General features: G+C 38.1%; 1 protein-coding gene across 6 annotated transcripts in view; it reads left to right on the plus strand.

Annotated features, from left to right (window-relative positions):
* TCF12 (transcription factor 12) overlaps positions 1–23,577 on the plus strand; it is a 160,093-nt gene that overhangs the window by 122,900 nt on the left and 13,616 nt on the right. For 2 of the 6 annotated variants that reach the window (XM_085070720.1, XM_085070722.1), the window contains exons 10-17: positions 7,031–7,136; positions 8,253–8,392; positions 8,713–8,857; positions 10,389–10,453; positions 14,571–14,649; positions 19,300–19,373; positions 20,301–20,372; positions 21,118–21,324. In XM_085070720.1, the coding sequence (XP_084926846.1) occupies positions 7,031–7,136; positions 8,253–8,392; positions 8,713–8,857; positions 10,389–10,453; positions 14,571–14,649; positions 19,300–19,373; positions 20,301–20,372; positions 21,118–21,324 (888 nt within the window). The remainder of the gene's footprint in view (positions 1–7,030; positions 7,137–8,252; positions 8,393–8,712; positions 8,858–10,388; positions 10,454–14,570; positions 14,650–19,299; positions 19,374–20,300; positions 20,373–21,117; positions 21,325–23,577) is intronic. The other 4 variants (XM_085070723.1, XM_085070725.1, XM_085070721.1 and 1 more) reach the window with 3 other exon arrangements.

Here is a 23,577-nt window from a genome sequence, read left to right on the forward strand (position 1 = left end):
ACTTAGGTAGGGATAATCGCGCAAATGTAAATTGTCTTTTTGTATTTTTGTTTTATCCTTTTTTAAATTAATGTGTCATTAAGCAAACTTCTTCATTCACTGAAGCCTTTACCTTTAGATTTTATAAAGTGCAACAGTACCAAAATAATATTTAATAGAAGGCTGATACCATCTTGGTACTTACAGAGTAAATAGGCCTGCATGATTTACATTGTTTTCAGTTCACCTAGAAGTTTAGAAATAAATTGGTTATTTTCTAAATGTACTGTAGAATATTTTAATGTAGATGGCAAAACAGCAATGTGTGAGTTATCACCAAAATAAATATATTAATATATTTTTTTAATTGATTTAATTTATGTCACCTATATAATATCTGATACCATATAGGTAATATAAATAAATTATGATTTATGATATTTCATATGAGAATAAATTTGCGGATTTTGTGCATTTTATGGGTTGATTTAGTATATCAGTCTACGTGCAAGTATTTTTTATTTTTGAATAAATATTTGTTTTTCTCATCATAAGCTGAGACTGAGCCTTCTCCAAGGCAGAGAAGTTGTGTCTCATACAGTAGATTTCTACAATTTAAAAAGGGAGGGGAAAAAATTCAGGAGATATTTTGCATATGTGTAGTGCTTTGTGAGTTGCTTTTGGTGAACTAGCTTATACTGGGATCTTTTTTGAGAAAATACTTTCTTTCCTTGAGAATTTTAAAAGTGTAAAAAGCTTTTTATAAACACGTTGCTGATGGGCACATGTGTATAGATGACCAGATACACCCAGGTGGGAGAATAGCTGTGTATATTTGGGGATTTTTTAGTGCAGTGAATGGCTGTCTTGCAGCCGTCACTCCCAGCGTTCGAGCAGAGCGAAACATGTTAATAATCCTGTGTGATGCTCAGATGACACGACAGCATGCCTTGCTGGGACTGTTATGCAATAAATAATGTACTTAGGCTTCTAACATCCACGTAAAATGTTTGCAGTTTGTAAATTTTGGAGCAACCAGGTGCTAAGATTCAATTTTGCTTTTATTAGTATAGGGGCAGCTAGTACACAGGGAGGAAGGTACAATTAAAGCTGTTCTGTACCATATGCTGCCCACAGCAACTTACACAAGGTCAAAGCTAACATTTGTGAGTCAGGACAAATATAAGATCATCTGGAAAATCTCTAGGGGTACACGGCTGTGGACATTGAATAAAGAGAGGTAGTAAACACTGGTCAGCTGGATTTTTATTTTCTTTCTGTTTCTCGCCCTTTTCTTTCCCTTCCCCATCCCACTGAAAAATGATGAGTTACAATTCATCAGCCCAAGAGAGTTTTTCCTGCTCCACTCCATTGGGTTGAACTGCCAATCTGCTGAGCAGCGGTCCCCTGCCAGAAGGGTTTCTTGTCTGCAACAAGCTTTATTAATGCTTTAAAGTGAAGGTTATGTCCATTTCCTTGGGCAAATGACAGCAGCTAGGGACGGGATCAGGTGCTGGACGGGGCAGATCTATATTCCTCCAAACGTGCACACCAAAGAGGAACACGCCCCGTTTGCTCAGTGCCGTGGCTCCCATTGTCACGTGCATGTCGAGGTCTGGCTGTAGAAGTACAATAGTCTGTGCTGGAGGTGCAGACCCAGGGACTTCAGAGAAGAGAGGCACAAATGAAAAAGATGGCCTGTATCCACCACAGCATCTGTGGTGGTGCTGGGGATTCCTCCCACAGCTCGAGCCTTCTGAAATACAGGGAACAGGTTAAGAAACAGGCGGAGTAGTTTCAACTGTTCTGGTTTTTGTTTCCTGAAAATCTGAATTTAATCAGGAATTTTTGAAGACATTAGTTGCATGTGTCCCTTAGTGACAGCATGATTCGAAGAGTGTGGTGAAGAGATTTTGCTTAGCAAATAAAATATAAAAAGAATCTTCAAGCAGTGTATAAATACATATTTCTTTCTAATGTTGTTTTTGCTGCCTTGCCTTCTTTTCCCTCCCCTCTCTAGTTCACACTGCAATAAAAATAAAAATTGCTATTACTAATAATAAAAAAACAAACCAGGCCAAAAGGTTTCTATATCCTGAATTTGAGATTTTTGCTAAGTTTGCCTGTCGCTTTTTAACATGACTTTAAAATTGTCATTCCCTAGGGAAGAAGCTGAGAAGTACTTGTGCCATGTATTATTGCAGTGGGATTCTGCATTTCAAAAATATCCAAATAGGCATGTATAGCATGCCTAAACTGCATAAACATTTATTTAAGATGGAATTCAGTTCAGCTTCTTTAGGAAGTTTGAATTTTATACCATCCTTAAAAAACATTGTTTAATTTGCAGTCAGGACTGTTTTCTTAGAGGAGTCTTTTATTTTGACTCTGGATGGTAAGAAGAGTTTTTTAAATACATGAACCTTTACACCTGGTATTGGAAACTAAAGTAGAGTTGAGGATATGGTTTTACTGACTTTGTACTCTGGGGCTCTATATTATATCATCTTGCTTAAGTATCAGCCAAACAAGCATTTAGACTGGATCTTGGGTTTGGTTGGGGTGTTTTTGGAATCTTCTGTCTTGCTGTAAAGAGGAGTCTGGAAAACTGTAGTTAATATTCTGCATTCCTGAAGTTTTAGTATATGATTTTGTCAGAAATATAATAAACATGAAAACAGGTTTAGTTTTCCTAGAACTGCCTTTCAGCAAAATTAGCTTTTGCTACAAAACCTGCAGATAATACAGTGTAAAATTTTGCCACATGTACAAATCATTCATCAGTGCGCACTTGCATGACTGATGCTGATGGAATGTAGATAGGCTACTTAGCAGAGTTTACAAGCTGCAGAATAGGTTATTCATCTTTACTGGTTTCAAAAAATTCTCTGTCTCAAGCAGTTTGACAAATATTTTCCTGAACTTCGAAGAATTACTAATAATGATGCTTAAATGAGTAATATAATTCATAATTTCATAAACAGTGTGTGTGGTGGTAGCCTTGGTCTTGAGATAGCATGAGCTCATCGGAAGTAAGTTTGGTTGCTTCACTGCTATTTTTTTAATCTGCTTTTAACATTAATATTAAACATTGATAAATATTTAAGAATTTGAAACAGGAAAATTGCCTGAGAGGATGGATGCCAACAGGAGGACTCCAAGTGTTATATTTATTAAATGCTTTTCTAGAAGGAGACTTGGAAGTTTTACTTAGCATAAAATTTGGTAAACTCAGATCTTCAAATTACTGTTGATGTTATTGGCACTTGTGTTAGTAAACAGAAGCAACAGTGAGTAATACTTGAAATGCTTTAGATATAGTAGGTCCATATAACTTCCACAGTAGTGTTCATTACCTGTGTTAATCACCAAGGCAGATTTCAGAACTGGGTTGAAGCTTTTGTTTTGATTTAACCTGATGTCATACAGCTAATGTCTCCTCAGCTCTCTTCTGAAGTCAGCCCCCACCACTACCCCCCAAAAAGAAATCTGAGTTGTCATCCTGCCTTTCCTGCTGGAGAAACATAAACCAATTCAGGGTGCAGGAGAGACTGATGTCGGTCTCTGACTTGATGTCCTCTGCAACTCGTTTGTCCTACTTGCCTTAGCGGAGGCTATCAACCCTTTGGGAGCACCGCAGCATTAGGATTGATGTATATATTAGCACAGCTCCAAAAAAAGTCGAGTCCAAGACTTGATAAGTCATGTAAAAAAACTGGGTTTGGCTTGCATTTATCGGAAGGGAATTTCCCATTCATAATGAGAGAGTGTTTTGCTTGTCAGCATGGAGACACGTTCGGTGCCTTTGGGCACAGTGCTTTTGAGGGGATTAAAGATGGGCTACTCTTCTACCTGCTGGAGACAGCCCTCTTCAAGGAGACTGCAAGCAGGCTGACCTTTTAACAGTATTTCTTCGTTGTCTTAGTGGGAATGTCAGCCAGGAAAAACTGGTTTGATGCCTCCTGGATGTCAGTGTTATCAGTTTAATAGCTAAAAGAGGCCGTCCTGAGCAGCCACGTCATATTTTTAACTGCCTTACTCAGCTGTTGCAGAAGAGAAAGCCCTTTAAGTAGGACACAAAATCCCTACTGGGGAGCCACTGCACAGCCATACCAGCAGCCACAGGGGTACATTTGCCTGGGTAGGGGTCCCCAGTACATGTGGGCCTTTCAGAGTGAGCAGACATGTTGCCCTGATGCATTGCTTCCAGACTTAAAAATAAAATGTCATCCTTTTTGTCAACTTCCTTATTTAAAACATTTGTATTTTGCATCACATAGACTTCGGGTTAATTTTAGTAAAATTTCTCCTTTGCTTTTAAATTTTGTTTGTAGTAACGCAACATAAAAATTATGATTAGGTCATTAACCAGAAAAAACCCGGCGCTCATCTGCAGGTGATCAGATGACATCAGAGGCCTGGTTTTAATTTGTGGGTAGTTCTGATTGTAACTAAAAGAGACTCGCTCCTTTTGTGGAATTGGCTGGCTATTTCCCCACATCTGGAGTTAATGAAGTCTTTGAGACCACATCAGTTGTGTTTTGCCGCAAGAACCCTTTGATCTGAAAAATCTAGACTGGCACAAGTGCAGCTTCATAACATTGCAGCTATGTTTTTGCAAGCTATAGTTAAGACAGCAAAACAAGCAGAAACTATATGAAGTTATGTGTCTGTGCTAGGGCTTTCATGTAGCTGTTTGGAAGGGCCTCTTTTACGTTTATATAATTCATAACATTTTTATTATGTTAATGGCTTGTATATATGTATCTGTAAATTATACATTTGTAGGAGTTTTTGAGTTTAATTCCCCTTTTGAGATAGCGTTTAATCAGTTTTTATAAATCACCCAATTATGTAAAATGGTAAAATTTCAGACTGAAGCTTGTATTTACAAATTTCGTTGATAACGTTGCAGTGTAAAAGAAGTATAATTCGTCACTGTAGGTGAATTCGCATTAATCAGTGTACATCTCCATGGCAGTGCTAAATGTCATAAAGCTTTGTTTCCACTGCTGTCCTGTGACAGTGATAGATTATCCATCAGCTATAGCATATGCTGTGTTATTCTGCACAACAGAGAACTTGTAAATTAAGCCCAGTTTTACCTAATATGTTTGCAGTCTTACGAGTGCGAGTATTTACAATTTGACAGAGTGACATTTCTGTTAAAATATGTCTCAGGCATGGAATATACATGCATTCATCATATAGAGTAAATACATATGTACTGCGAACATTGCTCAGAATGTATTGTCATTCTGTCACTCAGGTCTGGTAAGCATCTCTATTTTACATTTATTCCACAAACTGAAAATTTTTGAGTAAAATATTGAGCAGAAGCTTTCCGAAAAGCTTTTTTTCCTAAAAAAAAAAAATTCATTTGTTTTCAATAAAAACCAATGGTAAACAAGCATGTAACTTAAAGTTTTGAGTTTTCCACTTGACTCCTTGTAACCAGGTGTCTCTTTACCTGCTGCCTTTCTCATTACGTGGCTCATCCCGACAGCTGTGCCCTGGCTTCATGCCCTGTGCCCTTGTCCTGATTCCATCCTTGTGGACTTGGAGAGGTTTTGCTGCAATGGTGTTGCTGTAAAGCGAGGCCGAGAGCGCAGTGAGCGAGCAGGGGTGATGTAAGAGCGCGCTGGCTCAGGCACATGCCCCAGCCATTTGTTCCGACAGCAGCAGGGCTGCCGAGCGCTCGGCGGCGGGAGGAGGGGTATTGGGATGCAAATAGAGCGGGACTTGCCACTTCACTATCCTCAATGTCCCCAGCAGAACAGTCACCCTCCGCGAGGACAATGGTTCTTTTTTTAGGGGAACTTAGGCTTTTTTGTTGGCTGGCTTGGTTTTCCTGGCCCTTCTCTTGGTTGGTAAACAACATCTCAGAAAGACCAGGGAGAGATGGGAATGCCGTAGAAACATGCATGTGCCTGTATGTGCATAGGAGTGGATCAAAATAATCACTTTTGAATCTTAGGGCATAGTGTCCTTTTTAAGTTGCATTAAATAAGTATTAAGAGTTTTGAAATTACTCTTCGTATATGCATTTATTAAATCATCTGTATTTAACAAGTAAGATAAAGAGTTAAAAACACCACATTTTTTTATTTCATACAAAAAATAAGCTCCAGTTTCAGTGTTACACTTTTATATTTTTTGCTGCTATATATGTCGATTTGCTTTTTATTTAATTTATCTTTTAAAACACACTAGTTGTTGCAATATTCAGTACAGAACAGCTGACTATGGGTAGAGTCCTCGACACTGTGAATACTGGGCCTTGTTCATTTGACTTATTCCTGAATACACTTTATATTTCTTTTTGGAGTTGCTGCTGTGAAAGACTTTGAGTCATTATGTTTATTTAGCATCTTACATTTTTAACTTGAAAAGAAAATTTGTTGCTTGCAAGTTAAGAATGGGCATTCTGCTGGCGTGTTAACACTGAAAAAACAATAATACTGCTCTTCTTTAATGCTAGGCCAGTGTGAAAATTACGTGCTCCCTGTTGCAGTTCTAAGATTATTCCTGAGGACTTGCATGCATGTATTTCTGATGACTCTCCAAAGGCGTGCGAGTTTCTGAATGGATGATACAACGGTTGCATTAAAACCTTTCCATTTGTCACTGGATGTTCTTTTTCTTTCCGATTGTTGGGATGCCAGCTAATTAAATATTCAAACAGGCATACAGTTGTTTTAAAATAAAATTTGTTTGGGGCCCAGTTGTTTTATCTTGCTTTTTTATCTTGAGCAACAAGTCTGTGCGAGTCGTGCACTTAGAAAGCAAAATCAGCATTCAGGCTTTTATCAGGCCACCTGGCTGAGTTGGCACACCAGAAAGTGTGTTGTTAGGATCATTCTACTGTAGTTCCTCTGTACTGTGGCAACTTGCTAAAAAGCAAATAAAACAAGGGCAACAAATGCTGCGGCTTGCTACACTGTTCTTTTTTTATTTGTGCCTTCTCTCTGTATCTGTATGCTGTTGTGGTTTTTTTAATGCACGGCACCCAGTTATTGCTAACCTGCTTTTATTGCTCTCCAATGTGTAGGTGTATGCACCATCCCCGAGTTCTGATGACTTCAACAGAGAATCTCCAAGTTACCCATCTCCTAAGCCACCGAGCAGTATGTTTGCTAGCACTTTCTTTATGCAAGGTGGGTAAAATGTCACTTGTCCTTTAGGCAGAAATCTGCAATCAGACGCTGCTTTACTGGGTGCATGAAGAAGTGTAAAGGGAGCATATCGTGCTAGAGCCTATGGTTAAGTTTTATATACTTTTAAAACAGTTAGATGAAGGGAACTGTCTGTTGATGTGAAGTTTTTCTCATGACATTAATTGCTGACTGAAATTTAAAGGGATTACACACCAGGCCAGATGGACAGAATTCCCATCCTTTGATTTGTAGGGGCTTCAGAGCAGCACACTGGAGTGATAGAGAAAAATGAGGTGGGGGCTTATTGACTTTTCTGGAATTCGACTGTACAATATCAGCTAACAGTCTTAAGTTCTCAAATGCTTGTATATCCAGCATGCCAGAAAAAAGGGGGTTGCGCTGAATGAAACAAGAGCAGAATCCATTTCCTCAGCCTCACGTCACACAATTAGCTCGTGCTGCAGTCTGGTGAGGGTTTGGAGCACATGGGGAGCTCAGTGTCTCAGTACAGGAATTCACAGAGCACTTCAGTCTGTGCTACAGAAGGGAAACTGCACTGGCACACAGGCTAAGGCTTATGTAATGTAGTCATTTCAGCTACTTAAATCTGCTATTTTGAAATGTTTTTGTATTTTTGTGGTCCTAGGGTATCTTAGACTGTAAATTGCTTGGTTTAGGTGAATAGATGTTTTGCAGTGTATGTTTATGATGAGTTCTGTTTGGCCAAACTTCTTATCCCTCCACCTCCTTTTTTGTTATTTCTTTCAGTCTGGACTTTTTATCAATGCTCTTGATTTAAATCTGGCCTTACTGAAGGTCTGTGTAATTAGCAGAAGTGCTTGGTATTTTCTCAGCTGTGGTTGGATTATATTTCAGCTATAAAGCCTCTGTTGTTTCTTTGGGATTTTTTTAAATAAATATAGCAACAGTGTGGTGGCATGAAAATAGAAGATGCAGTATAAACTGGTCACCATTTCCCCGCTGATGTTAGTCTCAGTAGCTGAATTCTGTATTTGTTTAATATAATCTTGGAAAGAAACAGAGAAATCAGGATTCTTCATTAAATGTATTTTTCTTGTTTTCTTTTCTGTTGAAAAAATATATATATAAAAAAAGATGGGACCCACAATTCTTCTGACCTCTGGAGTTCATCCAATGGCATGAGCCAGCCTGGCTATGGTGGGATGCTTGGAGGCTCCTCTTCCCACATGTCCCAGTCCGGCAGTTACGGCAGCCTGCACACACATGACCGTTTGGTAAGACTCAGCACACGTTAATCTGTTTATAGTCCTGTATGGAGATCTAACTTAGGAGAATTAACTTCTCCTTTGCTGCTCATGTATGTCAGTTAAAAACCCAGTTGTTAGAAATCACAAGCCTCGTGTATTGGATTTATGTCCTTTTAGTTATGTCTGTTGTATAAATAAAAATCTGTGGCTGTGTAGTGGTCTGTTCAGAGGATAGATGAGTCCCTTTCTTCTGTAATAAAGAGCTGGGTGTTATATATTTGGTGTCTTAAAATATCAACATTTATTTAAGGACTACTTAATGTCTTACATCTGCTTCTCCTCTCCAGAGCTATCCCCCGCATTCAGTCTCACCTACAGATATAAATGCCAGTCTTCCTCCAATGTCCAGCTTCCATCGTGGCAGTACCAGCAGTTCACCTTATGTAGCTGCCTCACACACTCCACCTGTCAATGGATCAGATAATATTCTGGGTAAAATGTTCTTCCTGCTTTTTTTTTTTTTTTTTTTCATTTTACAAGAAAATGAAATTTGGGGCTGCATGACGCACAAAATTAGTAAGATTTAATTAATGGCATTCTTGTAGATCAGGATAAGTTTGCTGTGATATTTCTGTCTTCAGTATGGCTGAGATGAGGCAAATTGTTTTTCAGTCAGCTTGAGACTTACTGGTTATTTGCTTGCACAGTCAAGCCTATGCTCAGGGACTGGATCTGTCTGACTTAATGGCAGCTGTCCTTCTGTAGTTCAGTGTTTGCACTTGTCCATATAGGTAGTTCTGGTGCTGAAGTTTTCAGAGCTGCTGTGTCACCACTGCTCTGGAGAAAGGCAGGAAGGCTGTTTCTTTGGAGAGGTTGATAAAGTGCATTGTAAATTCCTCTCTTAACTGTTTTAGAGATTACAGAGTAGCCAGTATGGTGGCTGGTTTAGTCTCCTCGTGCTCACCTAGGAAGCATGAAGTACAGGCTGATCATCTGTTCCTTGCACATATTTGCACATCTTAAGATTCAGCTGTAGAAATTAAATACTTGTAGATGCCCCTTGTCGGTTCAATAGGATTTGCACTTAGCTTCATTTTAAGGAAGTGAAATTTAGTTAGGGTGACTATGTTAGCTTTGATTTGGGAGCATGTTTTACACTAAGATCTTTAAACAGAACCCAGTTAATGAATCTGCATGGGAAATGCAGGCTGGAAAATCCAAGTTTGTCACAAACTTGAAACAGTGAGTGTTGCATTATGTGGATTTCTGATGGTGAGTGGCTTAATTCACATTCAGTACATTTTTTCGCTTTAGAAGTTGATAATTGGAGAAAGAAGATTTGATTTTAAAGGGTATGTCTTCTACAGCAAAGCAGACATTTCGGAGGATTCAGTTCCTCTCTGTGTTTCCAATTGGCAGGGCTTCAGACTTCCTCTTGGCTTAATGGTGTGTGGAGCAAAAGGGCACGCAAAGCTGCTGACATGCAGCTAAGAGCAGGGGTGACAGAAAGCTCTGTGCATCAGAGCTTTTCAGGGACTTTTTAAACTAAAGATGAGAGTACAACACATGGAATTAGAGCAGGAGGAGCAAGGAGACATACAAGGAACTATCCTGTGAATTTGGCTTTGAGAATTAATTAAACGTGCGGCACTTTAGTGATAGCAGTTTAGAAATAAGCTGTAATAATATAATTTTCTGATTTAGATTTTTCTTTTCACATTTCATTAACATTGGACTGTGATCCTAGAAAATAATTTGTCTTTTTCTAGCTGCTTGCACTTGTTGGTCCTTAAGTTATCATGGTGATACTGTGTTTGACTTTTAAGAGGAGAGCATCTAAATGTAAATCTAATTGTTTTAATTAAATTTTTAAGTCTAATGAGAACTGATTCTATTGACACTGACTTCCTCAGAAAATCCATTTTAAAAGTGGTTGCTCAACTCTATGTGATGAATAAAATAATAAAAGTAAATAAAATTTCAGCTTTAAAAATAAGTGTTGGGTTTACTTTCCACATTACAGGAAACAGAGGAAATGGTGCTGGAAGCTCACAGACAGGTGATGCCCTTGGAAAGGCATTGGCATCTGTAAGTAGCATTTAGAGTATTGAGATCTGAAACACATGTTTTGATCCATTATTTATGTGTCATTCATTTTACAGAATCAAATCAGGAATTTTCACATATGAAGTTCAAACAATGTACTATGATGCAATTTCATCTGCTAGAAATTATGTCTTTTTAAATGCAAGTGAAAAATACTTTTATTTGGGGAAGACTCATTCAGACTTCTTTTTCTTCAGGTGATCAAAAGATCTACAGCAGATATAGTTTTAAAAGCTAGTTAGACAAAGTAAAAGATACTCATAAAAAGTTAAAGGTTTGATTTTTATTTTTTTTTTCTGTAGTGTTTTAGGTAAAGTCAAATATTTTTAACATTAGTCTTAGGGCAGATCATGCCTCGAGGTTTAAAATGTTTTCTCAGTGGCCTTTATAGAACTGAGAGGTTTTGAATGCTGTGTTGTATAGTTATAATTTATGGAACAGCCTTTAGAATGTTGTATAAGTATAAATTTAAACTCTTAACTCCTGTTGGAATAATGTAAAACATGGCAAATATCTTCAATCTACTATAAGCTCTGTTTCCCTGTGCATGTATACAGTAATTATTTTTTCATTAGTATAATCAGATGTACACTTTTTATAAAAGGGTAATGGATACACTGCATCAGAAATTTCAGAGTTGGGAATGGTGGCTGGGGCAGCACTTTGTATTTCTTGTTTGGAGCAAACTTTGCAGCCCCAAATGATTGTCCCTGTGTTGGGTTCTGCATCCCTCCCCTCATACCAGTGAATGCAAATGTGCATATTCATGCAGATCCTGTTACCCTTGCATCCCTCAGAGGGTCATATGTTAAAAGATTACCAGGTCTGATAATGTCTGTAATGTCCATATTGGGGAGGAGAACTCTGACCTACTGGCTTTGAGGAGAAAAATGTCCCTGTTGCTTTCGGGGATTCAGCAAGTAGATAACAATTCGGGAGTCCAGAGGGCAGTTAACGCTCTCTTTTGGTCTGTTTGAGACCTGTCAGAAAAGAACTGGGATCATTTTGGCTCCTAGAAATAGCAATGCTCACATACTCCAGGCTGTTCGTTGCTCTGCAGATGTATTTGGGTGTCTGCTGTTCTGCAGCCGAAACAAAATTTCGTTGTTAAGTCTGACACGCTGGCCAGTTAGACCTGCGGGACTTGGTGACATTTTCCACTGCTCTCCTTTTCTAAATGATTTTCTCATCCTTTCAGGTATTTTTGTCCAAGTCACTAGCTGAGAAAGCCAGGCTGATGTTTTGAGGAAAAACTAAATATATTGCAAGTGGAAGTCAGGGCAGAAATGTTTAATCTAACTGGTGGGTGGGCTCTGGTTGTCATAGAAACTTGTTTCTGTCATCCCGTGTTGTTGCTTGGCAGGAGCAGCCAGGTCATTCCATAAATCATTTCTGTCATAGCTGATGGTGATGCATTCCATCTGCTCTATCAGTGCATGCCATAGTCTGCACACTTCAAATCCCTCGCCTCATCCATCTGCTTCCCCCGCACCCCGCACCACGCGCACCCAGCACACTGCTCGCGCTCCTTCAGCGAGAGCACGGCTCACGGCTGGGCCAGCAGGGAGGTGGGCTCTCCTGCAGGTGAAGCTGACACACATGAATTTTGACAGCTAGTAAATCAAGAATAGTTTTCTGTTTGAACAAAGTTTTATTTAAATACTGCAATTGTCTCGCCTTTTTATTTTTTTCCCGCTGAAGATGACATTGTATTCCTTTCTGTTTGGATTTTAAATGCTGCCGCTGCAACTGTTGAGAGGAATTTCTAGTTCTAAAATTCTGTTGATGTACATCTCACAGTAGGCCTTTCATGTGCGAAACATTAGAGGATACGACATTTGTTCTTCAGTTTAGGTATTAAAGACCATACAGAATAGTATGTGATTAAACATGTAAGGCCAGATAATACATTTGCAAAGGTTCTTTTATTTTAGGTTTAAGCCTGGATAATTGTGGTCTTAATCTCAGGGTAGGCAAGAAAGAGAATTGTACATGAAAGTATTTACACAAAGTTCCCAAAGCCCTGTGGATTATGCATTAGTTTGGATAATGAACTAGTATAGATAGAAAGAAAAGAAAATCTGGGTATTCGTGCCATTTCTAATGTGTTTCCCTGAACGTTTGCCAAACAATAACCCTTTAAGATTGTGCCCATGGAGGGTTATATGGCAGGAGAAACATCTGGTTTATTTCATTGCCTAATGCCAAATCAAAACACTTGGTCTTTAATTTAGAGGAGATCAAACAGGAGGACTGTTTAACTTTGTTGATTATATCAGACCTCTTTGTGATAACTTATGTTTTGATTCCTACCTCAGCACTAGAGTAAAGGCCTTTGTACCGTCTCGGTAGTTAAATAGCCACTGGTCCCTTCACAAAAGAAAAGAAAATGTAGGGAAGTTGACTTCTAAAAGTAATTCATGAATTAAGTTTCTTTGTTGCTTTAGACTCAATAACATTAACATAACAAAGCCTAACTGAAATGTACACTGTAGTGTTTAAAAAATTGGACTAACAGCTCCGAGGTTTGGCTCTGCAGGCTCTCAATTGTGCAGCTTTTGTCTAAGAGCCTTTTCATTAGACCCTGGCATATTGGCACCCCACTGATTGGAATGGACCATGACTGATAGGAGGAGGAGTCTCATTTGTTGCAGTAAAATGAGTCATGTTACCGTTTAAGCCTGGCAGAAGGTGTCAGGGTTGTTCATCATTGGTCATTTAACAGCACAGCAGCCAGGGACTGCATGCAGAATGAATTCTGACCTCGTGTTTTAATTGTGGCTTTGCTATACTGTAGATCTTCCCCATTATAAAATACAGCAAAATAGAACTGGCAGGTAGACCTGTGGAAAACAAGCAGTTTCAAAGAAAACTTTGTGGCCTTTGACTTTATTTTAATTTTCTGTGTCTTACCTTCTGGAACTCTCTACAGTTCTTATACTGACACCCAAGATTTATTTTTATGCTGATGTACAATGCATGAATTTCCTCCGGTAGTATGAGGTAGTTTGTTCTAAATATATTTTCTTTCTAGCATGTATGAAAAGGAGGAAGCATTTCCATTAGGGAACTGATGGTCTTTCCTAATGCAAAAGTATGATAGACCAGGAAGGAGCATGTGGTCTATCGCGTCCTGGTTTTGTCGGTTCAAAAAATACAATATGGAACTTAATGAAGTTATTGTCAGCTAAATGCTGAAATGTCATATTGTCTGTGTGAAGAGACATCAACCACACTGCCAGAGAAGATTTTTTTAACTGCCATCTGATGACTAACAAATCCTGGGCTGTGCTCAAGTAAAACAGGTTTGAACCGATGACCTATAAAAATATGTTCTGAAGTCCATAGTCAGCCTCTAAATCTATTCAAATCCCTTTATAAAATTAATTTTCCCAGTGTCTTGAGATTTTAATTTTTAATTAAAGCTTTGAGCATTATGTCTTCCATTTTTACCAATAGTTTTTAATTTCATTAATAGCAAGGAAAGAATTGTTTTATGTTGAAGTTTAGTTTCTCAAGAGGCCAATTGATACTGAAATGAGAGAGAAACATATCATGTGTTGCAATATATTGCAAGAGGAACAAAGTTTCGGGTGTTCTTTGTTTGGTAGGTACCAATAATAAGAGAGCCTGAATGCTTTCTTGGTATTTTCTGAAGGATTAATTTTTAGAAGATAACATGTGTTGACTGCTAAAATCTCTCTCTAAAGTTTGGAAAGTCATTATTCATTGGCATTTTTCTGAAGTTTTGTTTGATATAATTAGCTGTGTACTGCGAACTGTTACTTGTATCATTCCCCTGTAGTGACAGAAAGGCTGTAATTTCCGCTGCTGTTAAATGAGAAGGAAGGTCAGTTATCCTTGTGTTGCTATGAAATACAGGCTGTGCTTATTTGGACAGCTGCTTGAAAATGAAAGTTCTTCGGACATTTTAGAGCCTTGAGCGTAATAAAGCAGAGCTGTGATTGAAGGATCAAACTGCATTTTTTATCAATCCAGAATCAAGAATGGCAATTAAAACATGAAAAAGAATCCTAATAGCTTTTTTTCCTATGTATTATAACATATATTGATATATAATCTCTTTGTCTGTTATCAGATTTATTCTCCTGATCATACCAGCAGTAGTTTTCCATCAAATCCATCAACACCGGTTGGATCACCGTCACCTCTTACAGGTACAGACTGGCCATTTGTCAATAACTTGTTCGTTGTTTTGAAAACATCCTGTTTGGAATCACAGTGAAATCAGCATTAACTTTCTTGCGTAACTACTTGTGTATTTTGGTTATTTTTCCACTGTACATAACAGAGATTTATAAATCCAGATTCTTAGACATTTTGTGAGGGGCATTCACTTGAGTCCTAGCAACTGGCTTTGAAAATTAGCTAATTAAAATAATGTCTGAAAGCATTAACTGACCATATATTATCAGGATTGTAAAGATATCTCTACAGATTTACACTGTTTGAGAGAAAGAAGAATGATTTGATATGATTTGGGTTTTTTTTTAAAGCTATATATTAAAGCTCTGCGGCAGCTTTCAGTGACAAACACAGCAGATGTGTGTTCCCTCTAATGAAAATATAGTAGGCTATGAGACCATCCAATTTTTACACAAGATAGCTTTTCATTCATATCTTTCATGAATGTTTTCATTCTATGGGAGAAGAATTTCTGGCATTTTTCAAAATAAATGCTCTGTGTTGCAGCCACCTCTGTCACCTGTGCTTTGTGTGTTTGTAGTGTGAATGTGGGAAGAAGCATTCCAGTGTGGAGATGAACTGTGGGCAGCTGCCTACAGCTATTAGTGGCAGTGCAGCTTTCACAGACACTGTGGCCTCAGCTGTCTAGTAAAAGTTGAACAGCTGTTCTCCATATAGAGAGGACTGTGAAAGCTCCATTGACTTAAATTTGTTGTTTAACAAAGAACTAGAATTACAAGCAAGATGATGTAACTTTAACCCTGTTCTTTCCTACAGTGCAATTTGTTAAATTATTTAACATTTATACAACAGTCTGTTTCCCCATTCTCTGTTGTTTAATACATCCCTGCAGGCTCCTGGCCATTGGTCACTTTTTCGCAAGACTGTTTTGCTTTTTGTGAAACAATAGAATTACCTTAAGGTGAAAAGGGTATAGAAAGAGGTTAACTGAACACTTCTGTAATCTAGATAAATAAATTTGTAAAATTTTTGCATGCAAAATGCAGTCATAATCATATGTATGTGAATGTGCATATCTCTATATGCAATGTCATTCAAAACCTCCATCATTCATGCTTCACTCCTGTTTAATGGACACTGCTCTGGTTTTCTGTGGGTGTAATGGATTAATGAGTATCTGACATGGCTTACCTGAACAGCTGCTTTGGGCATTTCTTTTCTATTACGGAATAATCCATGTTGAATTGAGTAATGATGGGATTAATGGGATTTTTGATTTAGTGATTACAGTTGACAAAAAATGTTTTGTGTATTCTGTTGTACTGAAAAGGCAGATCAGACCAGATAAGTATTACTATTTTCTTTTTAACATCAAAGCTACTATTGAAAATATTTTGTGGATGGAAGAAAGAAGTTCTGACATATCAAAGTATTTAAAATTTTAAAGATCCCAAAGAGGTTTTTTTCAAGAGTTGCCTAATTAGATACTACACTTCATTTTGTAAGCATGAAAGCACTCACTAATTTCTGGTTTTAGAGTACAAATTTGAGGTCACTAAAATTTGTGTTTTCCATTTGCTGTTGTTGCCTTTGCCTGTTGCAACCTGCATGAAATGTAAAACTCTCCAAAATTTGCACTTCAATTTGTGTTCCTTATTCTGGATTTTGATGGTTAAGACAGTAGTAGAGTAGACATAAGCAAATAATACTGAAATCCTTTTCAGGCTCAAACTTAGCATCTGCTTCACATTTATACCCTCCCACCCCCTTTAATTTCAGTGATACAGAATTTATCAAGCCTTTGGTAAATTGCTCCAGTAGTTAATTACCTTCATTTATGAATCTGGACTTTTATCTTTATTCCCAGATGAGTCACTAAGAACACGGTGAAGCACAATGTGAAGTAATTACTGCTGCATTTATTGCTATTTATACTCCTGGTAACCATTTTCCGTCTTGACCCAAAAAGTTATTGCAGATAAAACAAATGTTTTATGTGTTCTAAAATAATATCTTTTGGAGCATTTTAGCTTTCATTGTCATTTTCCCCTTTTTGCAGTTAGGTATTTGTTTAGTTAGCATTTGTAGTATTGCAGATTGCTTAAGTCATAATTTGCCTATGCTTTAATTGTAAATTATGGTAGGAGTACTCTGTTTACCAGGGAGAGCACTGAGAGATACCAACGTCATGAGACCTTGGGGTTCATAAACTCATGGCTGACTCTTTGGCTCTTACGTTGCTGAATGAGTATTAATGATGTTTTTTAATTCGGTTAAGTAAAAGCTTGGAGAACAACTTCATAAAAACCTCCAAGTATTATGAGACAGTAGTGTGTGTGTTGCCTTCCCTGCCCTCATTTAATTTCTAATTTTACATAAACATGCCCAGAGCTTGGCGTCTTGCATAGTTTTAATGGTTGTGTACATGCATGGGAAGTTTATATAGGGTCTGAATGGTGGGAGCCTCGGTATTTTAAGAATCTCTGTGCCGGGATCAGAGGTATTCAGGAGGTTCGGTGGGTTCTGAGGATGCAAAGCCAGCCCTGTGTGGCTCTGAGTGTGTGTTTGAAAGGGGAGCCAGAGGATTAGTGTTGGGGAGACTCGGGGTAAGAACAATACTGCAGTGATTGCTGTCGGTGACCCCTGTAAATCCTAACACTTGCCTGGCTTATTTGTTTTTTAATGCTGCTGTGTTGGTGCTGCACTAAAAGCTGCAGTTGTTAATTGCAGGGCTTGCGGTGCCAGGATGCTTTTTAACATAATTGGTGGATTTCATGCACAAACTTCTAGGAGGGGGAGTGGAATGAGGCAGGCAGGAAATCGGTGCCATCTGGCAACCTGCAGCCATGGAGGCAGAGTGCCACCGCTCGGGAAGAGCCCCGGCGGTGCCGAGGTGTGACTGAAGGCTGCAGGTTGCCGTTGGGATGGGCGTTTGACAGGAGGAGTTGATTATTCCCTCCCCTCTTTTCTTTTTGTCTCCTTTGTGAGACATCCCACTCGGAGGTTTGTTCTGGGCTTACATTATAGAAACAGCACCTTCTTCCAGTCAAACCCCTAAACAGATGTGTCAGAAGAGGTGCACAAGCTTGCAGTCTGCTTGCTTGCTTACCTGACCACCTTCCTGCTGAATTCTGAGCTGCTGCTGTGCTGTAGGGAGTGATACTCTGAGTTCTGAGAGCAGGGAGTGCTCCTGACCACTGTCCTGTCTCTAAAAATGGAACTCTCACCAGGTCAAAATTTGAACACTGTTCAGAACCAAAGTACTCCATAGTTGTTTCATTAATGGCTGTGCAAAAATAAGTGGGACCCCAAGCAGTATTCCCAAGTTCAGGAATGAAAATAATGCAGACGGAGACTGCAGATCCAGACCCAAAGTAGCTGAGTGAAGTGAAAATTGGAAATGATAAACTTACTCACTGAATTCTTTGTATTTTAAGAGAGAATTCCAGCACAATTACGGCAACTCTGGACTTTTATGAAATAGGAGATTTTTATTATTATTTTTTAATTAGAAAGGAAATATTTAGGTATTTTAATAGCTATGCAAGCTGTACTCTTTTTGTTAAATAAAACCTTGTCTTTAAAAGGTAACTACTTGCAGCTCTCTGAACAAAGGAACTGTAATGTTATTAAACCTTTTCCCAGTTTTCCAGACGTACAGCTCTGGCTGTTATTGAAAGAACAAGCCCACAGGCTCTTCCTTTAATGAGCTGCTTTGGATTGTATGTCCATAATTTATTAATGTAATTGCTTTATTATTACATTTGTATGGCTGAAAGGAAGCTGTCTCTAATGGCCATAGAATTTCATGTAGTATCTTTATAAAAGATGCATTATTAGTTGGTGAGAAAAATGCATGTTGTACTACTTCAGGCTTTGTGTTAAAAGTACTGCTTTATTAGTTATTGCATTTCACATCTAATTATTTTTAACATTTACATGATAATTAGGTATATTTATGTCATATTAGAATGGATATGTATTTGAATTTGCAGTGTATAGGTAATATGGATTTAATTGTCAATTTGCTTCACAATCAACGATTCTTTAGCTACTGATTTACCTTAAGTATATCTGAAATAACAAATGGGAATGACTTGGATGTATTTTTACTCTTCTAAATTTGGAATGCATTGTAGTCTAAAATGGTATAATGTACAACTAGACAAGATAAAGCTTTTAGATCCAGTTTTAAGTTTTCTCCTTCAGTAGAGAGGTGCCATAAAAATGGTTCTCCAGTTATCCTTAACTTGGTGTCTATCTGATTTCTTTAAATATTTTTGTGCATTTTAACACTATTAAAGATAGATATACTGAGCAGAATCTGCAGAAGAATTCAGCAGGTCTTTTATGGTGACACAGGCAGAAGCAGGTATTTCAAACATGGTGTGTGTGTGTGTACTTAGTCCACGTTTTTAATGTTGAAGTACTTTGAAGATGTTGCTGCTTTTGTCACTGACAATGATCTAACCCTACAGATGCCAGGATATGAAAATTATCCCTCAATAAGGCAGAATGAAGGAATTTGTCCTCCTTTGTATACCCATATGTTAGCTTACCTTTATGCAGAATATGTTGGTTTTAATTATGTTGAGAAATACTGTCTCTGCTTCCCACTTCTGCTGCGTAAATCTGTGTGCTAACCTAGACACTTTTGACAGGTGCCAGTCAGTGGTCGAGGAGTGGAGGACAAGCCCCCTCATCTCCCAACTATGAAAACTCTCTGCACTCCTTGGTAAGAATTGTTGAAAGCAACATAGTACTTTTTACTTAGGGGTTGAAGGCTTGGTTTTGTATAAATCCTGCATATCATTAAAGGAAACAGTAGGATAGCATTACAAATGAATTCTTTGCTAACAAATGGCCTGTTCAGTTGAACAATATAAGACGTGCAGGGTGTGTCTTTCACCATCTGTTCCTTGGGCATCAGGCTTCTGTGCTGAGGACAGCTGGTGCTAAAGCACTGTTATGAGATTCTGGTACCTTTTCACAAATCCATAGCTAATTCTTATCTAAAGTTCAGTCTGGAGAAAGATAAAGACTTCATGCCTCCGCATTTACTTGTCCTTCCCCCTCTCTCTCTCAAATGGCAGTCTCTAGGGCCTGTGTGCATTATGCTGCTATTAAAGTATTAATACATTTTATTTGTAATTATTATTTGTTGCAGGGAATGTTCATTTATTAATTAAACATTTTACAGAAAAACACACAGGCAGTAATCTGCAGCATTGTAAATTTTCTTCTTTTGACGATTCAGCAGAGGATTTAAGTTACTTCCTTCCTTCTTACATTTCCGATACAATATTGGGAAGGAAAGAGGGAAAATCTGAGGGAAGGTTTTGATTACTTGCTTACTATTTCTAGTTTCCACAGATGTAATTCCTTTTTTTTTTTCTGTCTAACAAGAATAAATTATAAGTTAAATCAGATTTCTTTTCTTCAATATTTTTGCAATTAAATTTAATTGTTATGTACATCTTAGAATCCTAACATAACTGCAGTGTTAAGTATTAGCCTTTTCTTATCTTAATATAATCAGATCTCTGTTGCATTAACTTGACTAACAATTTTTTGCTGACATGCACATCAGCTGTTTCCTCACCTCTTTTTTGAATTAATCTTAACCTGTGCTTTGCTTCCTGTTCTGTCTTGACTTTGCCAGAAAAATCGAGTTGAACAGCAACTTCACGAGCATTTGCAAGATGCAATGTCCTTCTTAAAGGATGTCTGTGAGGTACTATTTCACTTTAGATGGTGCCTTTTTGTGTTTCAATTAACGCTTCCTTCGGATCCCCCATTAAAAACTTAAATTAGTGTAGTCTATGACCCATCTTTTGACTCCAACATCCTGCTATTTCAGTTTCTAGGGAGCTGCGATGTCAGAATTGGTTTTGCTTTGGGTTTTTTTTGTATTCCTTTTAATAAAAGAAAGTAATTAAAAGAAAGTAATTTTAAGACAGACTTCTACAGTAACACAAGTAACTCGCTTTTATTTCTGAAATACCTAATCTGTTTGAAGGTCCGTTTTAAAAGATGGCAACTTAAAGTTTTGTCCAGTTTTTTTTGTTAATACAGATTCCCAAAAAACCACTGCCTCTCTTAATTGTTTTCGGCATGGTGAGGCTGATTTTATGATCATTCTTTCTTGTCCTGCATTAGCTTATTTTGTAGCAATTCCTTTTCTCTTGTTCATGCCATGTAATAGCAGCTGAGTAACATTAACCTTATAATAAGCTTCACTTTCAAAGCTGCCACCTATTTGTGGAATGAATGCTATCTTGAGCAAAATCTCCAGATAATATTTTCTTTTTCCTGTTTGTCTGTAGTGCTGGTAGGTGCTCTCAAAGTCTTTTGATACTAGTTTGATACCACATGTCATCTTCAGTCTTTAATACCTCCGAGATAGACTGTGTTATGGTGTGAGGAGCCTGGGGATTTACTCAGTAATGGGGTTTCCTGTCCCTCTTGCATCCCAACAGCAGTCCCGGATGGAGGATCGCTTGGACAGACTCGATGATGCCATCCATGTCCTGCGGAACCACGCTGTGGGGCCTTCAACAAGCCTGTCAGCTGGCCATGGAGATATTCATAGTTTATTGGGACCATCCCACAATGGGCCAATTGGAAGCCTGAACTCAAACTATGGAGCATCCAGCCTTGTAACAGCCAACAGACAAGCATCCATGGTAATGATGTTGGAAAACATGAGTATGTTTATGCAAAGCGATTACAGCTGATGCACTGAAATTATCATAGAGCCTACTGAGGTAGAACTGGGCTGGAAGACTAATATTTATCAGGAAGAAACCACTTGAGATTCTTGTGGAGGAAAAGATGGCAGACAGCTTGCACCTGCTATGGGTTTCCAATTAGAATGTTGGAGTGGGGGTGGGCAGAAATGTGGGGGAGGAAAAAGATGGGAAAACTTAGACTTTGGCCTGGTCAGTGGCCCATAAAATCCTGCTGTGACCATATGCAGAAAGCTGAAACTTTCTGCTGAGAGCGTTTCAGCTTATACATGCATTTTTTCCAGATGTGTAATAATTGGCAGAACCGTTTTCTCCTTGAAATGGTGAATAGGGAGATTGAATGGGAAAAGCAGTCAAGAAGGACTGAATTTCAAGTGTTCTGGTCTGGAAAAGCTGTTTATTGTAAATTGGAACTAGTCTTCAATAGCAGATGCTGGCAGAGGACTGGGAGGAAGCTGTTGGAATGTGGAACCATAGTGTGCGCAGGCTCAAAATTTAAACTTTTTTTCTAAACGAAAAGGAGTTTGAGCACAGCTGTAGTGTAAGTAACAATGAAAAGGAAACAACTTTCAGATTAATCCCCAAGAAGGGTGAAATAATTCAATCCATCTCTTTTAGTTTCTTTAAAAATGTGAACTGTTCTGAAAAAATGTAGTCGAGCTTTTTATAGATCAGAAATATGCTAAAAGCATTACACAGTAAACGAATCTATTTGTAGCATTGCTCACTTCCCTTTTTCTTCCTTTTCATTCCTCCCTTCTCAAAAATGCTTAAAGGAAAAAGAGCTTTTAAAAACATGCTTGTTTTAGTGGTGCCATGTGTTTGCATGTTTACAGCGTAATTTTAAAGACCAGTTACATGCTGTGAAATTTTCTGTTATAAAACAGATTCACAGCTGGGTACTGTGTGATCAAGGCAAAATTTCACCTATCATCAAAATAATTAGGTACCCCAATTGCTGAAGGGTTTGTATTCTATAAAACAGAATTAGTTCCAGGCTCTCCCATTCGCACGTCACACATCCATTTATATTAATTTCAGGACCACTGCAGTAAACATCAAAAAGAACTGGTTGCTTTCTATAAGCTGCGTGTGTTTGGGGGCTTTGGGGAGGGGGTACTTTCCAAATGCACATCCAACTTTAGCTTTCTGTGCAAGTTCACAGCTACTTTTAGCAATGAAAGAAGTGATGCATAAGTACTTTTAAATTTTTTCATAGTACTGACTGAGATTTAATATTTAAAGAATGTTGTTAAAATTCTGCCATGTTCTGGGGTAGACTGAAATTCAGTCATACAAAAGAAAACTGTTTTCCTCTGGTCTTCATGGGGCATTAAGCGAGTGACTGAAACTGCAGTGACAAATTTGTTCTCTAACTTGAGGAACCTTCTGACACTGCTAAGACAGATAGTCAAATAAATACAGGTAGTGCCAACATGTATGTAAAAATCTCAGTTTCTCTTTTAAATAAGCTATAGTAAATATTTTATCAACTTTTTATTAAAATAGGGGACAGTGGAAAATTACTCTCCAAAATGGACAAAAGTTCCTTGATCTTCTCTATTTTAATGTAGTTGCTTAAATGTAATACAGACCTGGTTTATCATCTAATGATTTGACTAGCAGATGCTTGTTGTCTGTTAGAAATAAATTTAGATTAGGAAAACAAAAAAAATTGACTGTACATTTCATCCTCACTGGATGACACAAGCTTGCAGATCAGTTTTGGCTTGCAAAGTGAGTCAGCTAAAGAATTTCTTGGATTAACCTTAATTTTGTTACATCAGAATAATTGGCTCCAACAGAAGGCATCCTGTTGTGGCCTTGTCCAGTCCCCAAAGAGTGCCCTTTGACACCATTTGCAATTGCAGGAACTCAGCGTGACTGAGGATGGAGTCCTGAAATATGTACAGAGCAGAGGTTGGCACAGCTGGCTCTGCCACAGCCTGAGTGGTTTATTAGTGATGACTGCGTTGCAGTAATGCCCCTCAAGTACAAGGCTAATTCTTCTTCAGTAACCAATTAATTTCAAACTATTATTTACTATTAGGTGGCTGTTCTTTCTAAATAGTAGGTAGGAGAGCAGAGAATTTGACACACAACCTGAGCTGTAAGAGCCAGCCTTCATTCCAGATTTAAATACTGCTTTCCTTGAGATGACATCCAGTAAATTTTAAGAAAATAATGAGT

The sequence above is a fragment of the Lichenostomus cassidix genome, chromosome 10, assembly GCF_008360975.1.
Source record: "Lichenostomus cassidix isolate B80296 chromosome 10, HeHo_3.0, whole genome shotgun sequence".
Lineage (NCBI taxonomy): Eukaryota > Metazoa > Chordata > Aves > Passeriformes > Meliphagidae > Lichenostomus > Lichenostomus cassidix.